The sequence below is a fragment of the Macaca thibetana genome, chromosome 5 (genome assembly GCF_024542745.1).
Source record: "Macaca thibetana thibetana isolate TM-01 chromosome 5, ASM2454274v1, whole genome shotgun sequence".
Lineage (NCBI taxonomy): Eukaryota > Metazoa > Chordata > Mammalia > Primates > Cercopithecidae > Macaca > Macaca thibetana.
In genome coordinates this window covers 121,765,368-121,790,112 of record NC_065582.1, presented here as the reverse complement: position 1 = coordinate 121,790,112, position 24,745 = coordinate 121,765,368, and the positions used below count along the sequence as shown (strand labels likewise).

At 33.1% G+C, this 24,745-nt stretch overlaps 1 protein-coding gene across 3 annotated transcripts in view; it reads left to right on the top strand.

Moving 5' to 3' along the window:
* UGT2A1 (UDP glucuronosyltransferase family 2 member A1 complex locus) overlaps positions 1-24,745 on the top strand; it is a 63,979-nt gene that overhangs the window by 14,469 nt on the left and 24,765 nt on the right. For 2 of the 3 annotated variants that reach the window (XM_050791365.1, XM_050791364.1), the window contains exon 3: positions 1,442-2,071. In XM_050791365.1, coding sequence (XP_050647322.1) covers positions 1,442-2,071 — 630 coding nt within the window. Of the gene's footprint in view, positions 1-1,441; positions 2,072-24,745 lie in introns of those variants that run through there. The other variant, XM_050791366.1, reaches the window with a different exon arrangement.

Genomic DNA, 24,745 nt, shown 5'->3' with positions numbered 1-24,745 from the left:
TGACAGCAACAGATTTCTTTATGAAGATTTTTAATCCCCTTTTCCTGGGCTTATTTTGAAGATCATTAAGATTATTTACACTCTTCTCTGGCTGCCTGGTTTCAAAATCTAATTAATTTTTAAGGTACTGCCACTATATTCAAATTGAGGCTTACTCTTGAAAGGACATAAATGCAAAAATTCTAAAACCATCACTTCTCTCTCTTGTCCTTCCTGTTCTCTGCCCTCCTGGTTCTTTTGTTATTCAAGGGCCTGAAATTACATGATTTAAGGGCAACTGAGTATAAATTTAAAATACATCACTTATTTTCTAATCTTAATTTTTGATTATTATCCTTTTAATCACTTTATTTGTTCATATTTCTCGTTTTAATGGTGGCCTCTAACGATTTCAAGACAGAATTCTTACGTAATTGCTACTATTCAGTTTGGAATTCACTAAGAATTGCAACACTATATCCATATCTGATATTGTTATATCCAAGTCTAGCCAGTCATTCTGCAGCTGGCCCATGGATTTCCTCATCAATCTTTAGACAAATTGATTAAACCTTTAACATTACTAAACCCTTGCTCTGTACCAAGAAGAAGGAACAGTAGCTTTACAGACACTATTGTTAAGCCACAAAGTAATACAACAAATTAATGTCATTACCTCTCATTTTTCTTTGAGAAAACTTAGAATGGGAGGGTCTCGATAATTCCCTGAGGTCAGAATTCTTATAAAAGGACAATATTTGAATCTGAGTCTATTGAACTCCAGTATCTACCTAACTTCTCTGAATAACAAAGTCTGTGCTTCTTTGGAGTACCAGGCCATATCTTCTTCATTTGTGTCATATGGAAGAAACTGAAAAATTCCCTGTAACAAAGGCATAGGAGACAATGATCAATTGGCTTTATGGAGAAGAAAGCTATTCTATATCAAATGCATAGTATTTTGCTCTGTAATCCATATAATCTAAAACACCTTGAAATCTTTGAGCAAACTTCCTCTGAGAGAAAGTTGTTTAATCAATTTTGCGAAACGTGTATTATATTAAAGATGTATTTTATAAATCATAGTTATTATCCCAGAATATACAGATTGTAGGTTTATAACACCCCTGCCTCCTTTTCTTTAACCAAATTTTATTTCTGTTATTGAAATAATTATGTTAGTGCATATAGGAATTTGAATTATATTCTATTTTAATCTGAAGATCAGTTGACCCATAACTGAGTGTAACCATCGCATTAAGTATTATTTTATTTAGAAATTGACCTAGATGTACTTTGAAGTTTTTTTGTTTGTTTTGTTTTTTTACATCTTGAAGGACCTACAGTAGGATGGTTTCCATAATGGATTTCACCATGCCTAAGAAGTTTGTCCAGATGCTGGTTTTTAACTTGACTCTGACTGAAATTGCTCTAAGTGGGAATGTGTTAATTTGGCCTACAGATGGTAGCCATTGGTTAAATATTAAGATTATTCTAGAAGAGTTGATTCAAAGAAATCACAATGTGACTGTACTGGCTTCATCAGCAACTCTATTCATCAACTCCAATCCTGATTCTCCTGTGAATTTTGAAGTGATACCTGTTTCCTACAAGAAGAGCAATGTAGATTCCTTAATTGAGCATATGATAATGCTGTGGATTGACCATAGACCAACTCCTCTCACAATATGGGCTTTCTACAAAGAACTAGGAAACCTTCTAGACACTTTCTTTCAAATTAATATGCAAATCTGTGATGGTGTACTAAACAACCCCAAGTTAATGGAAAGACTTCAGAAAGGTGGTTTTGAAGTGTTAGTAGCAGACCCAGTAACAATCTGTGGTGATCTCATTGCTCTGAAATTAGGAATTCCATTTGTGTACACATTGAGGTTCTCTCCAGCATCAACAGTGGAGAGACACTGTGGGAAAATCCCAGCACCGGTCTCCTATGTACCGGCAGCCTTGTCAGAGCTCACTGACCAGATGACTTTTGGTGAAAGGATTAAAAATATGATATCTTATTCTCTGCAAGACTATATATTTCAGTCCTACTGGGGAGAATGGAATTCATACTATAGCAAAATTTTAGGTAAGTTTAAAATTTTCTCTTTTTAATGACTCCACATCCCTTATTTGTGCTTATTGTTGTACGGCAAAAGATTTCCATTCCACTGCATATGCTGAGCTGAAGATAATGGACTTCTAATATCTCTGTATAAACAACTCCCTGATTATTCTCTTTGAACAAATCCTTAAAAATGAAATGGTGGATTTAATATGTATGCTATTTTCTCTTAATGCAAACAACTTTGTGTCTATTTAGGTAATAGCTTTTCAATGTATAAATCAACTTCAAAATATAAATGAAAGTGCCTGTATTAGGATACATTATAACACTACTCAAAAATACCCTGGCAAATATTTTCGAGGTGATGCATGACTTACTGTCCCTCCTTTGTCCTTCATTATTTTCTTTGTCTGCAGAAAGCTTTGAAAAGCATAGAATCAGGCAATAGAAAACCAGAGTTTACACTCTACTCTAGTTCTCACTGTCTGTCTTTACACTTCTCTGGGTACTTGGGCACCATGTCTCAAATTAACTTCTGTCTATCCTGTGGCCAGCCTCACATTTCCTTTCATGAAGCATTCCTTATGAGAATCAAGCACGATAATATTAACCATCAAGGCCAGTCCTGATTGATTGTTTATATTACTTATTTTTCCTGACTTTTATGAGCCTCCCTATTTTTATTTCCTTCTCTCTTGAATGGTTTTGCCTCCAGATCTCTTAGTACTTGGGACACTAATTAATAGCACGAATTAAAAGATGATGCTACCACTGGTACTTTCTTGCAGAGGTAATGTGAAAGACTTTTTACATACCTTTTGACTTCCCTTTCTTTCTCCCTCACTCCCCTTGGTCCTTCCATTTTTCCTTCTTTCCTTCCTTTGTTCCTTTCTTCGTTCCTTCCTTGCTTCCTTCCTGCCTTCTTGCCTGCCTGCCTTCCATTTTTACTTTTCTTAGTTCATTCTCTCTTGTTTTCTTTGTGTAAAAAAAAAGTATTTGTTGAATGCCAACCTAGTTCCTACAACTTGGCTAAGTGGTAGGAATACAACAATAAGCAAAGCAGATCAAATTATCTACTCTATCTCATGGAACTTACATTCTAATGAGAGGAGACAACCAATAAATAAAATAAATATATAAAATATGTGGATGTTAACCTGTGATATATGCTATGTTATAAAGTAAGAAGAACAGATAGTTCTTAGAGTGAGGTTGCATATTTAAATAGAGCAGGCAGAGAAAGTATCAAATGAAAGAACGACATCAGGCCAAAGACCTGAGGGAAGTGAAAGTGAGAATTCATAAGATCCCTGGAGGAAAAGCCTTTTAGGAGTAGGTAAGAACAAGTATAAAGACCTGTGGCAAGCCATACACACAAGAATGCTCATCAACTCACTTGATCTTACTCTCATCTTTCACAAGTGGTATTTGTGTGTCTCTTTTTTCTCCTCTTGATATTGCAAAACTCTTGCAATAATTTTTTATCAAAAACTTTTCAACTTTTTCATAGAATTTGTCTGGAGGAAAGATATGAAATATACCACATAAAAAACATATGCAAGGTAAATAAAATTTGAGTTTATTTTTGAAGATGAGGTAATTAAAATTTTATAATGCTATGTTTTTAAAGTTCCTTTAAGGCATAATCTAACCAGATTTCCTTTTTTTTCTGGCTTTCAGATTTTGTATGCCTTCAAACCACATTTTTCTTTTAATTTAGGTGTATGATTCACATGAGTATGTTTCAAGACATTTGAAATGTGTTCTATGATAATTGTCACTAGCCAGGTACGTATTGGATAGTGATTATTATAGTTACTGAATGAGTTAACAATCTATACACCTTAAATAAGAGACATACAAAAAGTAAGAAGGTGAAGCATCCTGAAAAATATGTGTGGCTCCAGGTTCCGATTCCACTTGCTAACTGTGATCTCAGACAAGTAGCTGAAACTTTTGAGTCACAATGCTTTCTCTTCTTTAAAATAGGGTTAAAAATTTCAGTATACTCGTTAGGAGGATCATATGGCATCATTTGTGACTATTCCATATCAATTATAAAGAATTATACTTATATTAAATATTATTTACACCAAACTACTTAGGAAGCCTGCAATGATAAAACCCTAGTTACATGACCATAGGGCTCTGTAAATGGAAAGTAGCCAAAAAAATCTGCAAAAAATAAATGGTTTCTGGTATGTACTAAACCTTCCTTCTCAAAGGAAGCCATAAACAATTAGATAAATGTGAAAAAGACTTTGTAAAACAGCAAGTTCCCAACTTCTCACCTTTACAGAATAATAATCTAGGTTCAGAAATTCTATCATTTCAGAAATTAAATATCCTATTTACTGAAATCCTTCATGCTTCTTATGTTACTAAACATATCTGAACAACAAATAACTGCCTTGAATATTTTATTTCAAATTAAGGTATACTGTGAAGAACTGGTAAAACCACATTTTGTGTTTTGTTTGCCATCACATTCTCAAAGCATTAAGAACACCTGCTAACTGTAAACTGATATTGAAAGAGGGCAGATACACAATTTTACATAATTCTGTTTGACCACAGGAAAGCTATCAACATGTCAAATTTTTGTAGAGTTTCCATTACAGTAGTTGTTCTTCAGTTCTGTGTAGGAAAAATAGACTAGAGAAATGACATGTTAAATTGTGACAAAGAAAAACTCTGTCTTGAAGTACATCGGAATAAGTACAAGGATACATTTGATTGCACCAGTTAAGACACTTGTTTTCTATATCAGTGAGGAAGTCTTAACTGTGACAGATGAAATGAGTAAAACAATTAACATTTAAAAAATACCTTTAATAGCTAAGGGAACAGGGATATCAGGAATTATGAAAATCATTGCTACTCATATCCAGAAGCAAATCTATTAATAAATTTTGGGCAGGCCAAGTGTTCCACATGGCACTATCAAATTTAACTGAATCTTATTTCTTTCTCTCTCTCTTTTTTATTTTTAAAATTCTTTTTTGAGATGGACTCTCACTCTGTTGCCCAGGCTGGAGTGCAGTGGCGGATCTTGGCTCACTGCAACCTCTGCTTCCCAGGTTCAAGTGATTCTCCTGCCTCAGCCTCCAATGTAGTTGGGATTACAGACATGCCACCAGGACAAGCTAATTTTTGTATTTGTAGGAGAGACGAGGTTTCACTGTGTTGACCAGGCTAGTCTCAAATTCCTCACCTCAAGTGATCCACCCGCTTTGGCCTCACAAATTGCTGGGATTACATGCTTGAGCCAACGCGCCTGGCCTCTGGACCTTATTTCTTCCTCAACTTCTAAGAGATCTGCTGTACAGCACATAGATAGTTCTCACTGTAGAATTTGAGACTAGCCTTTGCTGCAGCAATAGAAAGGTTAAGCCCTTGAACACTGTAGTGAAAATGGTTAGACAGGTAAGGCAACTGGAAACTGGATGACTCCATTTTGCATGGGTCTTTTGGGTTTCCAGTCTGTCTCCATCCATCCCAGCGCCCTGTAGATCAAGAGAGCAGAAAGCCCAGTAATAAGCTATATGACACTTGGCTGGTATAATTTCGTTTTCACTGTCAGTACTATGTTGGGCTCTCTTTCCCTGCTGATATATTTTATTTATTCATTTTTATTTTTTGACTTTTAATATTTAATTTAAATCTGAACTTTAATCCTTACTCCTCTTTTTAAATTTATTTTTATTTTTAAACTTTTTTGTGGGTACATAGTAGTATATATTTAGGGGGTACATTCGATGTTTTGGTATAGGCCTGCAATGTAAAATAAGCACATCCTGAAGTCTGGAGTATCCATCCCCTCAAGCATTTCCTGCTGATAAATTTCAGATGGATTCTTAGATCTAATGTTACCTTACCCCAGCCCATGAAGAAAACAAATCTAACAGTTAATGAGACACTCCCGCACAATATAAGATAAAAATGAGGGTAATGGGCCTTTTGTCTCGTTCTAGATGTCAATGGAAAATCATTCATTGTTTACCATTAAGTGCGATGTTTGCTCTAGGCTAATTTTAGATACCTCTTATTAGATTGAGGAATCTCCCTTTTTCTTTTTAGTTCAAATATCATCGTGAAAGGATGATGAATTTTATCAAATGTTTTTCTGTGTCTGTTGAAATTATTATATTTTTCTTCTCTTTGTTCTGCCAATATGGTAAAATATATAAAGTGATTATCAGTTGTTAAATCAACTTTTTATTTTTGGAATGAACCCCAATTAACTTAAGAAAAAAATAGCCTCTTAACCTTCCCCCTCTAACCAACTTGTCTGGAACTGAACTAGATTAATCACAGTAATGTATTATTTGTATTTCATCTATAGTTTCTTTTCTGGGCACAGTGTTTTATTTATTGGTTCTCTTCATTTCCTATCCCAACTCTAATTCTCATACCCTACTTCCCACTCTTTCTCTGGAAAACTTGGAGCTTTCTGTTAATCTTTCCTCACAGAAGCCTTCCAGTTCCTTCTTATATGTAGCTTTCCTGCGATCAGTGTTGTGGGTTGTTGTCGTTGTTTTGTTTTGTTTGCTTTTTGAGATGGAGTCTCCCTCTGTCGCCCCCGCTGTAGCGCAGTGGAGAGATCTCGGCTCACTGCAAGCGCCGGTTCCCGGGTTCACGCGATTCTCCTGCCTCAGCCTCCCGAGTAGCTGGGACTACAGGCATCCGCCACCATGCACGGCTAATTTTTTGTATTTTTAGTAGAGACGGGGTTTCACCGTGTTAGGCAGGATGGTCTAGATCTCCTGAACTCGTGATTCGCCCGCCTCGGCCTCCCAAAGTGCTGGGATTACAGGCGTGAGCCACTGCACACGGCCGTGTTTTTAAAATTTTGTGTAATCTTTCTGTAAAACATTAATCCTAAACTTTATAGCTCATTGAAGTTTCACGAAATAACCCCACCCTTGCAACCAGCACTCAAATTAATTACACAAAACATGAATGCAATCCCTAACTCCTCCTTCTTCTGCTTATCAGTCCCTATAGCTCCTATCTAAGGGTAAACACTTTCTTGGCTTCTAATACCATATATCAATTTTCCTTGAGTTTAAACGTTATATAGATGAATCACACATTATGTACTCCTTTGTAGTTTTTCTTATTTTGATTAATATTATGTTTTTGAAATTCATATAAGTTGTTGCATGTAGATATGTTGTGTTCATTCTTATAGCTATATGGAGTCTATATTGAATTAATATATTGCATTTTATTTATCCATTCTACTGCTGATTGACATTTAGGATATTTTGGTTTTGTCACTTTATGATGAACACTGCTTTGAACATTCTTGTACCTAATATTGGTGAATACATGTATGCTATACTGTTGGATATATTCTTGAGAGTGAGGCCGGGCGCGGTGGCTCAAGCCTGTAATCCCAGCACTTTGGGAGGCCGAGACGGGCGGATCACGAGGTCAGGAGATCGAGACCATCCTGGCTAACACGGTGAAACCCCGTCTCTACTAAAAAATACAAAAAAACTAGCCGGGCGAGGTGACGGGCGCCTGTAGTCCCAGCTACTCGGGAGGCTGAGGCAGGAGAATGGCGTGAACCCGGGAGGCGGAGCTTGCAGTGAGCTGAGATCCGACCATTGCACTCCAGCCTGGCCGGCAGAGCGAGACTCCGTCTCAAAAAAAAAAAAAAAAAGAGAGAGTGGAATTGACAGGTCATAGATACCATTAAAATTTAGTTTCCCAAACGGTTATACACACTAGTAAACCTACTAGCCATATACTAGGGTTCCAGCTGTTCTCCATTGTCATCACACTTGGTATTGTTCTTTTTGTTATTTATTTTCATTGTAACCATTTTGTTGATCTGTATTGTTTTTATTAAGGTATAGTTTTTATGTGATAAAAAGTACATAAAGTGTACAGTGTGATTTGTTTCATCAGATATGTTATGTGTGTAACTAACATATCAATCATTCTCTGGGATTCCTTTCTAACAAGGCCACTACCCAGACCTTTTCGGATACTTAGGCTTAATAACTCCCACCTCTTAGTTCTAATTCTTCATTCTTACTCTCTTTTAGTTTTCTTTGGTGAACTTTTTACTACATTCTCTTATCATTTTGACTTTAACATCAAGATTAAATTGTCACCCATGTCCGGTTTGTAAGCCATCAAGAATCTCTAGTGCATAACGTATTCCTTGATTAAAAATAAAAAGTTGTCTTAAATATAGTTACTTTTTTTTTTTTTTTGACCGAGTCTTACACTGTTGCTCGGGCTGGAGTGCAATGGTGCGATCTCGGCTCACCGCAACCCCTGCCTCCCGGGTTCAAGCGATTTTCCTGCCTCAGCCTCCTGAGTAGCTGGGATTACAGGCTCCCGTCACCATGTCTGGCTAATTGTTGTATTTTTAGTAGAGACGGGGTTTCACTATGTTGGCCAAGCTAGTCTCGAACTCCTGACCTCGTGATCTGCCTGCCTCTGCCTCCAAAAGTGCTGGGATTACAGGCGTGAGTCACCACGCCTGGTCAGTTAATTATTTTTAAAAACATATTCACTAAGGCTGATTTCCATATTTACTGTTGTCATGCTTAAAAAGTTTGCCACCTGCCTGTTTTTAGTTGGTCATAAATAGAAATTGTCCTCAATGAGATTGTACTCTTTTGGCCTAAATGATGAAGCCACTGGATGTTTCAAAGAAATCATATTGTGGGTGTACTGGCATCATCAGCAACTCAATTTTGACTCTGAAAGGTGCTGTACATAAACTAAAAAATAATTTCCCTAGTTGTGGAAAAAAAAATTACCTTATCTTTAATACAGGCCCCTTATTAACCCCCAAACCTAGTTCTTTTGAGCTTTGTAACATTACATGTTATGCCTTCCCTCTTCCTTCATGGTAGCGAATCAAATTATTTTGTAATTTCTTTTATATTTATAGCAAAACAACTTGAACCTTTTAAAAATTTATTTTAATGTAATTATCTTTGAATTCATAGGCCATTTTGTTATTACAAATAAACATATAGGAATAGATCTTTCATTTTTGTGAATCTCAAAAATACAGATAAAATATACATCATATAAGTGAACAATTTTAGGAATAAATAAAAACTAATAACTATAATGTGGTATTTATTGGATTCATACAAATTGTGGTGCTTTTATTGTCCTTTTAATGACATTATTTTGGAATCCATGTTTCCACATATTTTCTGTCTTTTCTTGACAAAAGTGCCAACTAAAGGTAGTGTGAAGTGGTAGCCTTGTGTTAAAATAGAAATTGAATTCAATCAATCTTTGTTTTTAGCTCAATTGTGACTTCCTTAAAATTAGTATCCCAACATCAGTGGAACCTAGTAGCATGTCAGTAGTCTTCAAATTCCCAAAATATCCTGATGTAGTGGCTACAGTTGTTCTCATTTTCAGGTTATCAGCTGGGATAATTAGTGGACACATCCAGCAATGCCCATGTACACACTCCTCTCCTTGCTTGGCTGGTTTAGATACACAAATATCTGACTATATTGAAGTTATGGCCCCTCATCTCAAATAGTATTCTTCATTCTGTTATATTTTGGTATATTCTGTTATACACCTTGGAAAGATAACTAAACTATTTCTCAATATTGATGATTAGGCAGTAAATCTGTGGACAGTCTACTTGCTGGTGCTATAATCTTCAGTTTAGTATTAAAATTTATGATGACTAAACTCTCCACTGAAGCATTTTTCTACACATTTGGATTATTATTACTAATTTTCACAATATATTTATAAAATATTATGATAAAATAAAAAAATAGAAAAATTAAGTAACTCTCTCATTGACAAACATCATTTTGAAAAAAAATATGGGAAATAGATCTATTTACCTCCGAAGTCCACATAACTAATTTCCCTAAAATTGTATAGGTATCTTTGTGATTCTAGGATTCACTCAAGCCCTAGCTCTCTGCTTTTCCAAAGAAAAGATGCCAATAGGAAGTGAAAAATGGAGCATTTGATATTGAAACAAGTATCACTGATTCTCTTTTTCAGATGAGAAAGTAGTGTCATAGTTTAAGAAAGAGAACAATAGAAATGTTATGTCAGTGGTTCCATATCTGGAGAGCTAAGACATCCTATCACAGAAATCAGATTCAAGTTATTAATAACATGTAAATAGTATTGTTAACTCTGCCACTTAGTCATGTATTCTTTAGCACACACCACAGTGTAATAATTCTTACATGTATGCATATATATAATATATGTATAATTGATATAGAGTGTAATTGTGTGTTGTGTGAATGTGGGTGTGCTGGAGACTTGGTAAGTTAGGACTTCCTCCAGCAATAGAATTGCATTCACGGTTTCATCTTTAGGGTCTGTATACCACTTCACTAACATAATAAAACATATATAATTTTCATACATCCTTGGCAACTTGGCTGTAATAAATAGTTTTTATTTTGTGACCAGTTTGACTGTTGAAAATATGTGTCTCATTTTAATTTGCATTCCTTGGGGTTTTCTTAGAGGCCTATTATATAATTCCGTGTTTATAACCCTTTTCTACTTGGAGGAATATTAATATTCACATTGATTTGTAGTAGCTCAGAGTAGAATGTGTAAATATCATTGATTCTGCAAAATTCAAATGAAGGTGGTTTAAAGGAGAGGGAATAGTAATGCTTGATAAAAACTATGGCTTGTGGTGCTGGGGAAATGACGAAGGTAGCTTTAACATAGTCAGGATAAGAGTGTAACCAGGAAGAGGTAGGAATGGAGAGTTATAGAGAATAAAGATACTGCATGGCAAATCTGGGAAGAGGGAAATTGCTTAAAGACCCTGTTGCATATGGCCTCACTCCAACTACATCAAAAATTGCGGGAGAAAAAAATATATAGTGGCGAACTGCAGATGGAGCTATTACTATTGGTATATCCTCATTAAAACAAAGAGAAAGACAAATGTCTACAAGAATAGAAACTTAGAGCTCTGATCTATATGGCTGGATTTTAGTTACATATTTTAATATAATCTTCAATATCTTTAATCATGTAATTTAAAGTCACATTTAAATTTGAGAAATAAATTCCAGTAAATTATTTTTCATGTGGTATTTTGGAATTTTAACTATAGTTGTACATTCAAGATTAAGGAAAAAATATTTTACAAAGAAATTTCTATTGCAATGATAATATAAATTTTGTTTTACCAAATTATTCACAATGTCTTACTGATTGTTCTTATGCATCTACTCTGAGACTTGATGATCCACTAGAAGGACTCACAGGACTCAGAAGCTGCTAGACTCATGGTTGTGGTTTATTATAACAAAATAATACAGATTAAAATAAGGAGAGAGAAAAGACCCATGAAGGGTAGCCCAGAAAAGATCAGTTGCAAGCTTGCAGGGGTCCTCTTCCAGTAGACTTGCACAGGATTTATTTAATATTCCTAGCAAGGATATGTGTGACAGGATGCAGTTTTATCAACCAGCTTACCTGAACCTTGATGTCTTGGGTTATTGTTAAAGCTCAATCACACAGATGTCTAGAGCCTGTTTGACTAACCTCAGCTACCCAGACTCCAGACCCTCAGAGCAAAAACTGGTGATCATGGTAAATCACATTGATAACATAAACTATCTGGTTAAACTACTGTGGACCAAGACCTCAGATATACAAAACCCTCTTATTAGGCACTGTATTCCAAAAGATTGGAACTCAGCTCTTAGGAGACGGGTACGAGCCCGTCTTGAATATAAGAACATGAACCTTTTTTGGGAATGTACAAGCTGAGACATCAAGACCTGCAAAGTAAACCCTTTGCAGTACACTTCCTGAATGAACGCTATTCAAAGTCCTAGGAAGCTACTGTTATTGACTGTACCACTTGGCTCCCTTTCTACTTGGAGGAGTATTAATATTCCCATCATTTGTAGTAGCTCAGAGTAGAATGTATGAATATCATTGAATCTGCAAAATTCAAATGAAGGTGGTTTAAAGGAGAGGGAATAGCAATGCTTGAAAAAAACTATGGTTTGTGGTGCTGGGGAAATGACAAAGGTGGCTTTAACATAGTCAGGAGAAGAGTGTAACCATGTATCACCTGGTATCACCTGGCTCCCTTTCTCTTTGCTATCAATTTGGGTTCAGTCAATGAATCCCCTTTGAGACTAATAGTTGAAGTAAATTGAAAGATTGTCTCTCTCAGTGTAGACTATAACTTAATAGTGGCTATAGGTTCCTTTGAATTTCAATATAGACCATAATAGCATGTAAAGGTTATGGCAGTCTTTTTTCTTTTATTCAGTTTTTAGGCATTTCACATGTATTTTATTTTGTAAGCTGAAACTTTGCATTTAGTATTAAGTAGAAGTGGACATTCTGGATCATTCATATATTTGCTTTTAAAGAAAACACTTTTTCTTTCCTCCCATTTAACTTATGTTAAATATATAACCATTTGTATTAATTCAAAAAAGTTCTCTTTTCTAAGTTTTAAGGATTGTTTTCATCAAATTTGAAGAGGTGTGGTTTAAGATAAGGCTCTAATTTCCTGCTTTTGCTTGTGGATATTTAGTGTTCCCGGCATCATTTATTGAAGAGACTACTCTTTGTTCATCATGTATTCTTGACATCTTGTTGAAAGACCAGCTGACCATATATGGGTGGGTTTCTTTTAGGCTCCCCATTTTATTCCCTTAGTCTATATGTGTGTTTTAATACTGTTTGGATTCTTGTCACTTTGTAGTGTATTTTGAAATTAGGGAGTGTGATGTCTCCAGCTTTGCTCTTCTTGCATAAATTTGCTTTGACTATTTTTTTTTTATGGCTCCATATACATTTTGGATTTGTCTTTTCTATTTCTTTAAAAAATGCCAATGGGATTTTGATATGGATTCATTAATCTGGATTGCTTTCGGTAATGTGGACATTTTGATGCCCTGAGACAAATTAAATATTCAACCAAAGACCTAAAACCACAAAAATCCTGGAAAAAAACATAGGGAAATGCTTCTTGACATTGACCTTGGTAATAATTTCTTGGATATAACACCAAAAGTAAAAACAGACAAGTGGGATTATATCCATCTTAATAGGTTCTGGCCAGCAAAAGAGACAATCAACAAACTTAAAAGCCAATCTGTAGAATGGAAGTAAATATTTGTAAAACATATATATGATAAAGGGTCACTATGCAAAACTTAATAATATTTTAATATTTTTCTCTCCATTCTCTTTTTAACCGCTAATATTGTCTATGACATTTACAAATTTTCTATTTATCCGTCCCTCCATCTTGAGTTAATTTCAATGTGATACTAATATTTAATATTTTCTTTCTCATCATTAATTACAATTTGCTTATAATTTGATATAGGAACACTTGCCTTTGTATTCATGGGTGATTATGAACCTTAAATATATTTGTTCTTCAGTCCTTTTCTGAACAGTTTGAATTGGCCTTCGGAGACTCTTTCTTTCTTTCTCTTTCTTTCTCTTCCTTCCTTCCTTCCTTCCTTCCTTCCTTCCTTCCTTCCTTCCTTCCTTCCTTCATTCCTTCCTTCCATCTTTGGAAGAAAAAATATTTATTATTTGGAATTTTGTTATAATATATACATAAAATAAAATATGAGTCTAGTATGTACTAGTATAGTATGTAGTATGAGTCTAGTAGTACTGTTTCAATGCTGTTAAGAGACTCATTTATCAGACAAGTATTTTTCCATAAGCAGTAAATTTGATTTTTTTACAAATCTCTGAGTAATTCTAAAACAAATTTCATGTGTTTATTAAGGCTTATCAAATAGGTAAATATTGTGTTATTATGGCAAAGGTTTTTTACTGTTAAAAATGATTTAGAAATAGAGAATAGAAAATGTGTATGTGTGTGTCAGTACGTGCAAATATATTTTCTCTCTTTGTCCACTGAAAATATGTGAAACCCAGTAACAATGAATTGACCTAAAATGTACATCTTGAGTTTTATATGCCATTATCTAATAAAATAAAATATCATTCGCTGGAGAAATGGTTAATTTTAAGTTTGAGGCAGTGAAAACAGAAGTTGAGTCTAAACTATCTAGTAATGCCAAAAAGTCAAAAGTGCTCAGAAATAATGGAGCCATGTCAAAAGAATACAGGAACTACTGTGAAGAAGTTTCCAAAATCTGGGACAATTTGAGACACCAAATAAATAATCAGTATGATTTAATAGAACATATAAAATTCATTAATATTTTATTTTATACTGTATAAATAAAACATTCAAGCAACAAGCTATCTCTTAATTCAAATTAATGAGTATAAAAGGAATAATGAAAATTTTTTAAATGACCAGCTTTCTTTAGTATTTTATTTTTTATCTTCTGCTTTTATTTTAGCTTCCAAGCGTATATTGCAAGTTTGTTATCAGAGTATATTGCGTGTCACTAAGGCTTGATGTATGAATAATCCCATCACCCAGGTAGTGAACATTTTACCCAATAAGTATCCTCAAGTCTGTTTTGGAATACTGATCTGCACATGCATTTAAGGAAACTACTGAAACAGGGCATAAAACCACCAGAAATTGTAGGTGGTCCAATAATAGTTACTTCATATATATGTACATATATAAAAATCATATATATGTACGTAGTTTTTTTCACCATGGTTAAAAGTCTCCAAACATCAAAACAGAGTCTTTAGATGTGTATGGCCTCTTTGGTGGAATAAAATTTACTCTGAAATAAAATGTTAGAATATGATCTAATAAACTTAAAAGCAAGCCCTAGTGGATGAAATTACAAATATCTCTCTACCAGATCGAAGTGTCCAAATATTTAAAATAATTTTTTAAAAAATAGCCCAGTATCCAACAAGGTAAAATCAGAAAAAAAGTTATGAAGCATTTGACAAAGCATAAATATATAAGTGACAGCAACAAATGGCATATTATTAAATAGATAAGTTCACAGTAATGACATAGATGATAGAATTAGTAGACAAGTACTCTAAAACTGCTGTTATAAATAGCTTGTGGTTATTGAGTAACTTTAAGATAACTCTGATGATAGTTTTTGTTGCAATTCTAAACATCTCATTTTGTAACATTTTGTAGTTGTATCTGGATTAGATAATGCTATTGAATTTTGTAATTTGATATTATGTTGGACAACTTGCAAGACTCTTTAATTAATTTTAATATTTGTTTACTGATTTTTTAAGTCTTCCTGCCTGGGACTTTTGAAAAGATATATCTTTACACCATTTAGCAGTTGCTCTGTATTTCTGTAAGTAAATTTTAAATTTACATAAGTGATAAAGTGTAGACCTAAAAAAAAAAAATAGTGTATGGCCAAAAGAACATAAAAGTAAGCATATAAAGAGAAAAATAAAATATCTAAAAATAAGCCTATATTAAACTACCAGAGATGAAATGCACAATATCTAAAATTAAAAATACATTGGATAGTATTTATAGATTGGACACAACATAGAAAAAAGAATTTAAAGATATAGTAATAGAAACTATACAAAATGGAAAACAAAGAAAAATAATCACTTCTCCCTTCCCCACAAAATAAACAGAGCATCCTAACGTATAGTATTTCAAGATCCTAAAGGAAGGAGCATCAGCAGAAAAAAAATATTACAATAAATAATGCCCCCAAATTTTTCAAATTTCGTGAATTCCATATATGAATAGATCCAAGAAGCTCAATTTATGAAGTGAAAAGAAAAATAAAATGCCTCTATCACATTATAATCAATATATTGAACAGTGATAAAGAGAAAATCTGAAAAATGGAAGGGAAATTTTAAAAATACTTCATCTAACAAAGAAAAAAAGAAAAGAATGAAAACAGACTTCTCATTAAAATCAATGCAAGCTGCAAAACAGCAGTTACACCCAAAAAGTACTAAAATAAATTAAAATTATCATAATTAATACATATATTCCCAGCAAATGTAATACCCAGCCAATATAATTTTAAAAATAAAGGCTGATTTTTTTATTGTTGCTACAAGAACCAAGAAAATTAATCTTCTATAGACCACCACTTCTTGAAGAAATGTTAAAGGCAGAAGAAAAATGATCTCTAGTAAAAATTTGGATCTAGATAAAAGAATGGAAAGACAAAAATTGTAAATAAGTCAATGAATAAAAAAGGCGTTACAATTTTTATTTAATATTACTAAAGGTTAAAAGATGGCTTAGAACCAAAATAGTAACTACTGTTTTTTATTGTATTTTGAAGGTATAATACATAGAAGTAAACTGTATGGCAACAGTAGCACAAAATCCGGGAAGAAATATAGGATGTATACTGTTGTAAAGTTGTTATGCTAAAAATGATACTAACTGCAAATTTTACATACTACCCCAAAAAAGTAGAGCAAAAAAAGAATATTTAATAAGCTAATAAAAATATCAACTAGGATCATAAAATGTGTTCAACTAATAAAAATGAAGGTAGGAAGGAAAAAAAAAAGAGATGAGATAAATTTTAAAAAAATAACAAAATGATAAATTCCAACTCAAACATGTAGATAATCACATTAAATGTAAAGTGCTCACAACCCTCACCAATAGTTAGACATTGTCAAATTGGATCATTATTATTTTTTTAAAGCAAGACTAAACTCTCTTCTATCTTAAAAAAACTCATAAAGAAAAAGGTTAAAAATAAAATGAGAATATACCTATGATGCTAACAGTAAAGCAAAGGTGGAGTGGCTGTATCAATATTAGATAAAGTAGATCTTCAGAGAAATGATTATTATGAGAATAAAGGTCATTTTATAAGTAAAGGTGTTAATTCATCAAGAAGACATAATAATCACAAATATGTTTGTACCTAAGAGGACCAAAGTAAAGAAAGCAAATTGATGAAGATTAAAGGAGAAATAGACAGATTCCCATTTACACTTGGAGATTATGATGGTCCTCTCTCAGTAATTGATAATACAATTACACAGAAAATAAATGAGGAAATAATAGAGTTCATACTGTTCATGGAAAAATAATTTGTGAAAATTACATATTTTTGTTATATTTCACAATATATAAGATACTTCTTTGAGGTGCTTGTTTTGGGCATTTTGGCCAGCATTAATTTTGTAAAATCTTTATTTTTCTTTCTTTTTTTTTTTTTTTTTTTTTTTTTTTTTTTTTTTTTTTTTTTTTTTTTTTTTGAGACGGAGTCTCACTCTGTCCCCCTTGCTGGAGTGCAGTGGCCGGATCTCAGCTCACTGCAAGCTCCGCCTCCCGGGTTCAGGCCATTCTCCTGCCTCAGCCTCCCGAGTAGCTGGGACTACAGGCGCCCACCACCTCGCCCGGCTAGTTTTTTTGTATTTTTTAGTAGAGACGGGGTTTCACCGTGTTAGCCAGGATGGTCTCGATCTCCTGACGTCGTGATCCACCCGTCTCGGCCTCCCAAAGTGCTGGGATTACAGGCTTGAGCCACCGCGCCCGGCCAAATCTTTATTTTTCTGATTTGTATTTTCTGAAATGCTTTTGCTCAAGTCTTTACTTTTATTTAATTTACTTTCAAATGAATCTGTATAAAAAAGCATTAAGCTCAATTTTCTACCTTCATCTCAAAAGTTTTATTTGAATTATTTTAATAATGTATCATATATAATTTTACACATTACATGAGATAAATCCTAATCCATTTGATAGCCATCTGAAGAAATTAAACGTTATAATATAATTTTATATCCTGGCTGCTCATTTGCTCTTTAAAACTGTGACTTCAGTTCTTTGCATCTGTCATGTTTCTTTGTACATTTTGTATCTATCATTAAATAACATAAAATGTTATTTTATATTTTTTAAAAAAATTATATAAACTACTCTGTTAAATATTATGCTATTTTTTTACATGTATGCACAGTTTCCTGCAGTGGCAAGTGACTTGGTAATGCATTCATATTGGCTTTTGTCTTTTCCCTACCCCATTTTATCCACTGCCTTTGTGGTATTACTTCGGGATGATTCTCAAAGAAATTATTTGTATTCAAATTCTTTTTTCAGTGCTTCTTTCTTGGGGAATCAAAACAGAGTGTTACATTGTAGTAATCCTAGGCTAGGTAGCTGTAAAGACCACATTACTGGTAGAAATGGGGTAGTGGTATCACTTGGCATGTAGTACAATCACAATTACTGCAATTTTCATTTTTGGTGAATTGTCATGAGGAACAGATGAAAGAGGATGAATTACCTTGTGCCAAATCAACAGCTAAAAAGTGTGGAAGCAATAATAATTATAAGAATTATGTAACTGTTAGCTGTGTTTATTGCCTTCAGTAACAGAAGGTAGAAAATTTCAATTAATTCAGACACGTAAAACTCAGGACACAATATAAAGCAGAACACATCCATGACAACTTTTAAAAGACCCTTATGACCCATAACAAGTGGGTATACTGTGTTGAAAATTATAGCCAAGACCTAATTGTTGGCTTAGCGGAATTATAAATTATGCTGAATTTTTAGCAATTTTTTTGTCAGGGAATCTCCTACGCCGAAGCCAAGACATAGGATGTGGACTGCTGGATTAATGTGTTTGAGGACCTTGAACCTCTATATTCCTGTTGACCCTATGGGTCATTCTCTTTGCTAGACAATAGCAGCATCCCATTGTCTGGATGCCATATATAGAATTGAAGCTCATAACACATGAAATCTTCAATACATGCCCCCCTCACCTTTGAACCTCTAGACTAAGAATTGGCAGTACAATATGCAATGCATATATAATATTAAGATATATTATTCATTCAGTATATTGTATCCATTATATGGATTCCCTGTGTCTATTATATAGATAATGCATAATAACAATTTTTTTCAAACCTATTTAGTGAGTTTGTAATTGTTTTTGCTACACATAAAAATACAGTTCTCTTTTACATTCTATGTAGTTAAGAATTGTTTCAGATCATTAATTCAATAATTCATATTTTCCCCATTTCTCAAGTGTATGCAATACACTGGCATATTAGCTATAAATACATTTTGATCTCTAACTTTTTGTATGCCAATTTCACATCTTTGTGTTGTTATACATTATATTATTTGTTATGTAACTTGATACACGTTCAGGTAAGTATTCATAACTTTTTTCTTACAATTTCTCTTGGCTATTTTAAACTCATATGTTAATTATTTTTATTTTTATTTTTAGAAAGAACCTTTTTGTTCAGGAGTACATGTGCAGGTTTGTTCTACATGTCATGTGGTACACAGGAGTTTGTTGTACTGATTATTACAAGACCCAGGTATTAAGCCTACAACTCAATGGTTATATTTTCTGTTCACCTTCCTCCTTCCACCATCCACCCTCAAGTAGGCCTTAGTGTCTCTTGTTCCCCTCTTTGTGTCCATGAGTTCTCATTGTTTAGCTCCAACTTATAAGTGAGAGAAAGTGGTATTTGATGTTCTGTGTCTGCATTAGTTTGCTAAGAATAATGACTCTCTCCCCAGCTCCATCTATGTTCCTGCCAAAAAAAATTTCTCATTCCTTTTTTTTTGGCTGTGTAGTTTTCCATGATGAATATATACCACACATTCTTTATCCAATCTGTCATTGATAGACATTTAGGTTGACTTTATGTTTTTGCTATTGTGAATCATGCTGCAATGAACATTCACATGCATGTGTGTTTATAATAGAATGATTTATATTCCTTTAGGTATATACCCATAATGTGATTGCTGAGTTTAATGGTAGTTCTCTTTCTAAGCCTTTGAGTAATCACCACACTGCTTTCTACAATGGGTGAACTGATTTACACTTCTACCAACAGTATATAAGTGTTTCCTTTTCTCTGCAACCTCGCCAGCATCTGTTATTTTTTATTTTTTAATAAAAGCTATTCTGACTGACATAAAATGGTATCTCACTGTGGTTTTAATCTTCATTTCTCTAATAATCAGTGGTATTTAGGTTTTAACTTTTTAATATACTTGATGGTTGCATGTATGTCTTCTTTTGCAAAGTGTCTGTTAATGTCCTTTGCCCACTTTCTAATGATGTTGTTTCTTTCTTGTAAGTTTGTTTAAGTTTCTTATTAATGCTGGATATTAGACCTTTGTCAGGTGCATACTTTGAAAAATGTTGTCTCTCATTCTATAGATTGTCTATTTACTGTTGATAGTTTCTTTTGCTGTGCAGAAGCTCTTAAGTTTAATTAGATACGTTTGTCAAATTTTGCTTTTGTTGTGATTGCTTTTGACATCTTTGTCATAAAGTATTTCCTCTTTCTATGTCCGGAATAGTATTGACTAAGTTGTCTTCTAGGTTTGTATAGTTTTAGGTTTTACATTTATGTTTTTAATACATCTTGAGTTGATATTTGTATGTGTTGTAAGATAGGGGTCCAAGTTTCGATCTTCTGTATATGGCTAGCCATTTATCCCAGCACTGTTTATTGAATAGGGAATCCTTTTCTTATTGCTTGGTTTTGTTAGTTTTGTAGAAGATCAGATGGTTGTTAGTTGTGTAGCCTTATTTCTGAGCTGTCTATTCTGTTTCCTTGGTCTATGTTTCTGTTTTTTTACCTGTGCCATACTGTTCTGGTTACTGTAGCCCTGTAGTATAAAGTTGGATAACGCGATAACTCCATCTTTGTCCTTCTTGTATAGCATTGCCTTGATTTTGGGGGCTTTTTGTCTTCATATATATTTTAAAATAGTTTTCTTTTTATTTCTAATTCTGTGAAGAATGGTATTAATAGTTTAATATGAATAGCCTTGAATCTCTAAATTGCTTTAGACAGTATGGCCATTTTAATGAGATTGATTCTTCCTATCTATGAGCATGAAATGTTTTTTCATTTGTTTGTGTCATCTCTGATTTCTTAGAGCAGTGTTTTGTAATTTTCATTGTAGAGATCTTTCACCTCCATGGCTAGATTTATTCCCAGATATTTTATTCTTTTTTAGAAATTGTGAATGGGATTGCCTTCCTGATTTGTCTCTCGGCTTTGCTGTTGATGTATAGGAATGACAGTGATTTTGTAGATAGATTTTGTTTCCTGAAACTTTGCTGAAGTTTTTTATTATTCTCAAGCAGCTTTGGGGCTGAGACTCTGGGGTTTTCTAGGAAAGTTTGACTTTCTCTCTTCCTATTTGGATGCCTCTTATTTCTTTCTCTTGCCTGATTGCTCTGGAAGGCCTTCCAGTACTTTGTTGAATAGGAATGGTGAGAGAGGGCATACTTGTCTTTATCAGTTTATAAGGATAATGCTTACAGATTTTCCCCATTCGGTATGATGTTGGCTGGAGATTTGTCATATATGGTTCTTATTATTTTGAGGTATGTTTCTTCAATACTTAGATTATTGAGTTTTTGTATAAAGTTATCAAAGGCTTTTTGTGTACCTATTGAGGTAATCTTGTGGTTTTTGTCTTTCTGTTTACATGATGAACCACATGTATTGATTTGTGTATGTTGAGCCAATCTTGCCTTCTGCAGATAAGGCCTATTTGATTGTCATGGATTAGCTTTTAGATATGCTGCTGCATTTGGTTTGGAAGTATTTTGTTGAGGATTTTTGCATCAATACTCATCAAGGTTATTGACCTGAATTTGTGTGTGTGTGTGTGTGTGTGTGTGTGTGTGTGTGTTTCTGCCAGGTTTTGGTAACAGGATGATTCTGAGTGCATTATTTTTTATCATAGATTTTAGAATGTGTTTAAGTTTCACACAAACAAGTGGAATAATTTACCTGAAAAACATTATATTCCTTTTATGTTAGATTTATTTTGGGGTATGTAATTATTTTTAGAGTCTTCTTAAATGTTATTTTAAAATTTCACTTTTGTTTTTGTTGGGTATGTAAGACTGCAATTTATTTTTGTACGTTGGTTTTATTTATTTTATTTTATTTTATGTATTTATATATGTATGCATTAAGACAAGATTTTGCTCTGTCACCCAGGCTGAAGTACGGTGCTGCTGATGGTGGCTCACTGTAGTCTCAACCTCCCAGGCTCAAGCAATTCTCCAACTTCAGTCTCCAAAGTAGCTGGACTACAGGCTTGCACCACCACACCTGGCTAATTTTTTATTTTTATTTTTGTAGAGACATGTCTTTCTGTGTTTCTCAGGCTGATCTCAAACTCCTGGGCTCAAGCAATCCTTCTGTGTTGGCTTCCCAAAGTGCTGGGATTGTAGGCATGAAGCACAGCAGGTGGCCTGTATATTAAAATTATATCTATCAATATTGATAAACTTTTTTCTGACATAAATAATGTTAATTCCTACATTTACAAATGTATATACATATATTGTATATTATAATACATAACTTTTTCCATGTATTATTTTATAATTAAATTATAAAAGTCAACATTAATTTAAACTATGTTAAGCAACATCTTTGTCTTGATCCTGAGTTTTTAAAAAATTTCTTCTAAGCTTTCAATGTTGAGTACAAAGTTTTCCGAAGTTTGATTTCTTGCTGGTCTTATTTTGTTTGTTTTATGTCCTTTAATAGTTGTTTCATAATTTTCATCTGTCTAAGAAAGTTCAGTTCTATTTTTTAATCAATAAGGGTATTGGATTATACTTAAGGCTTTTCTACATTTATTGATATAATCATATAATTAATTGAACTTAGAATTACACTTTTAAAGAAATTTCAACCAAAGTTGAATCTGAAAAGCACGGAGATTTTACTGTATCAAGGGTTTCAGGGATTAATGGTCAATATAGTCTTTGTGTACTTGCACATGAAAATATTGTTAATATGGTCTATTTAAATTCTCATTCAATGGCCACATGGTTAAAATAAATTTATTTTTGGCATCAGAAATAGACAAAGAACCTTTCAATCAATAAAGTTAGAAATGTGTTAGAATTCACCAAGATATTTTTGTGCTTTTTAAATCTCTTCTCTTGTGAAGAAGTCTTTTGCCAACCTTTAGTGGAATCTCCCAATTAGATTGATTAGTTACAAGTTCCTGGGGTTACTGGTTTTATTTAATTTAACACCCCAAAAATATTTTTAAGAGAACTATAACCAGTGTTACCAAATTTAATACATTCTTCCCACTTCAACACACACGCACACAAACATACACACACACACGCTTACTACTGGCCTATTTCTCTGTGAAATAATATTTTCTCATAGAATTATGATTATTACATACACGGATACTAAATCTCTGTATAAAAACATGTAGTCCAATTTTTCTTTAATTTGAATCTATTTAGACCCCTAATTAAATGATGCCAAACAAACAGATTCTTAAGAACTGGAAAATTTTCTCTCATTAAATCCCAAATGTGAATGATTTCTGAAAAACATATTTAAACACAATAATGTTAGGAATGTAAAGTCTTGTTTATCATTTTTGTTGTTGTTGTTACTGTGTGGTTTTGTTTTTTCCTCAGGAAGCTAAGTATTGAAGATTTTTAGATAAGAATTATTGTTCTGTTCTATTTTGAAACCTAGTTATATTTTATTTCAATTACCTTGAAAATTACATCAGAAAATCTTAGATAGTAAGTGGATTATAATGGAAATATTTTTAGAAATGTTATTTCCCAATAAAGAATAATAATTTATGTTATTTTAGTGTTTAAAATTATTTTAAAGAACGTATTAATGGATCATATATGTTGCTAATGAAATCTCCTTAAACTTTTAATGTTAATGTTAATATTTTATAATACTATAAAATAATATCATTATTTTAACTTATAAATAGCCCTAACCCTAATTTGAAACAGTCTTTCTTCCTGAATCTGAAGGAAACTAGTGCTTAGAGAGTGGCTACAATATTTAATATTAAATACGTTGTGTGTGTTCATCTTGGTTTTGTACGTCTACTTATACACGCACACATAATGTGTTTTATAATATACATTTCTTATATGTTATAAACACATATATTATATATTTGTATAAACATAAATAGATCTAAATGAACTTTATTTTTACGCCATCAACAAAATTACTAAAATCCTAATAATCTGGACTCCTCACACTTATTCAGCACTATCAAGCATCATCCACAGGAGGGAAGCACATCCTAAAGCTTGGTAAACTGCTTGACGAAAAAGGAAGTCTCAAATGAGATTTAGCTTTAACCTAAGGCCTAACATTCAGCAACTGCCAAAGGATGCACATTTTTATTTTATAGTTATGAAAGTGTTTTTACACATAGTTTATTGTTGAACACTTGCAAAAGTCCTGTGATTCTAATTTTATTTTACAGATGAAGAAATCGAGATCAGAGAAGTTGAGAATTTTCTGGCAATTGGAAACTGAAATTATATCCCATTTCCACCAGCTACATATTTCTTATTCACCTACATTTTAACTACAAGACAGTAGTGAAAACAGTGTAGGCAGAAACTTATGCAAATATTTCTTTACTCCATTGTCATTGATTATAGATGTCACATACTCAGAAGGCAATTTCAAGTGGGAAAATGAAACGTAGAAACCACTACTCAAAATAAAATAAAATAAAATAAAAAATGGCAGAGAAATTTAGAAAGTGTCATTAGCTTTTGATTTTTATTATAATGAGAAGCTACAGTTCCAACTAAATGGAGGATTTATAGCTTACACTTTTCAATTTCTTATCTCCCTAAATGAACTATTGCATATCCTAGTTAGAAGACAAAAATATCATATTTTTCTGGCTTCATTTCTCTCAAATTAATTGAATGAGTAAGCCAGTGGCTTTCCAGGAAATGGTAAACTGGAAGT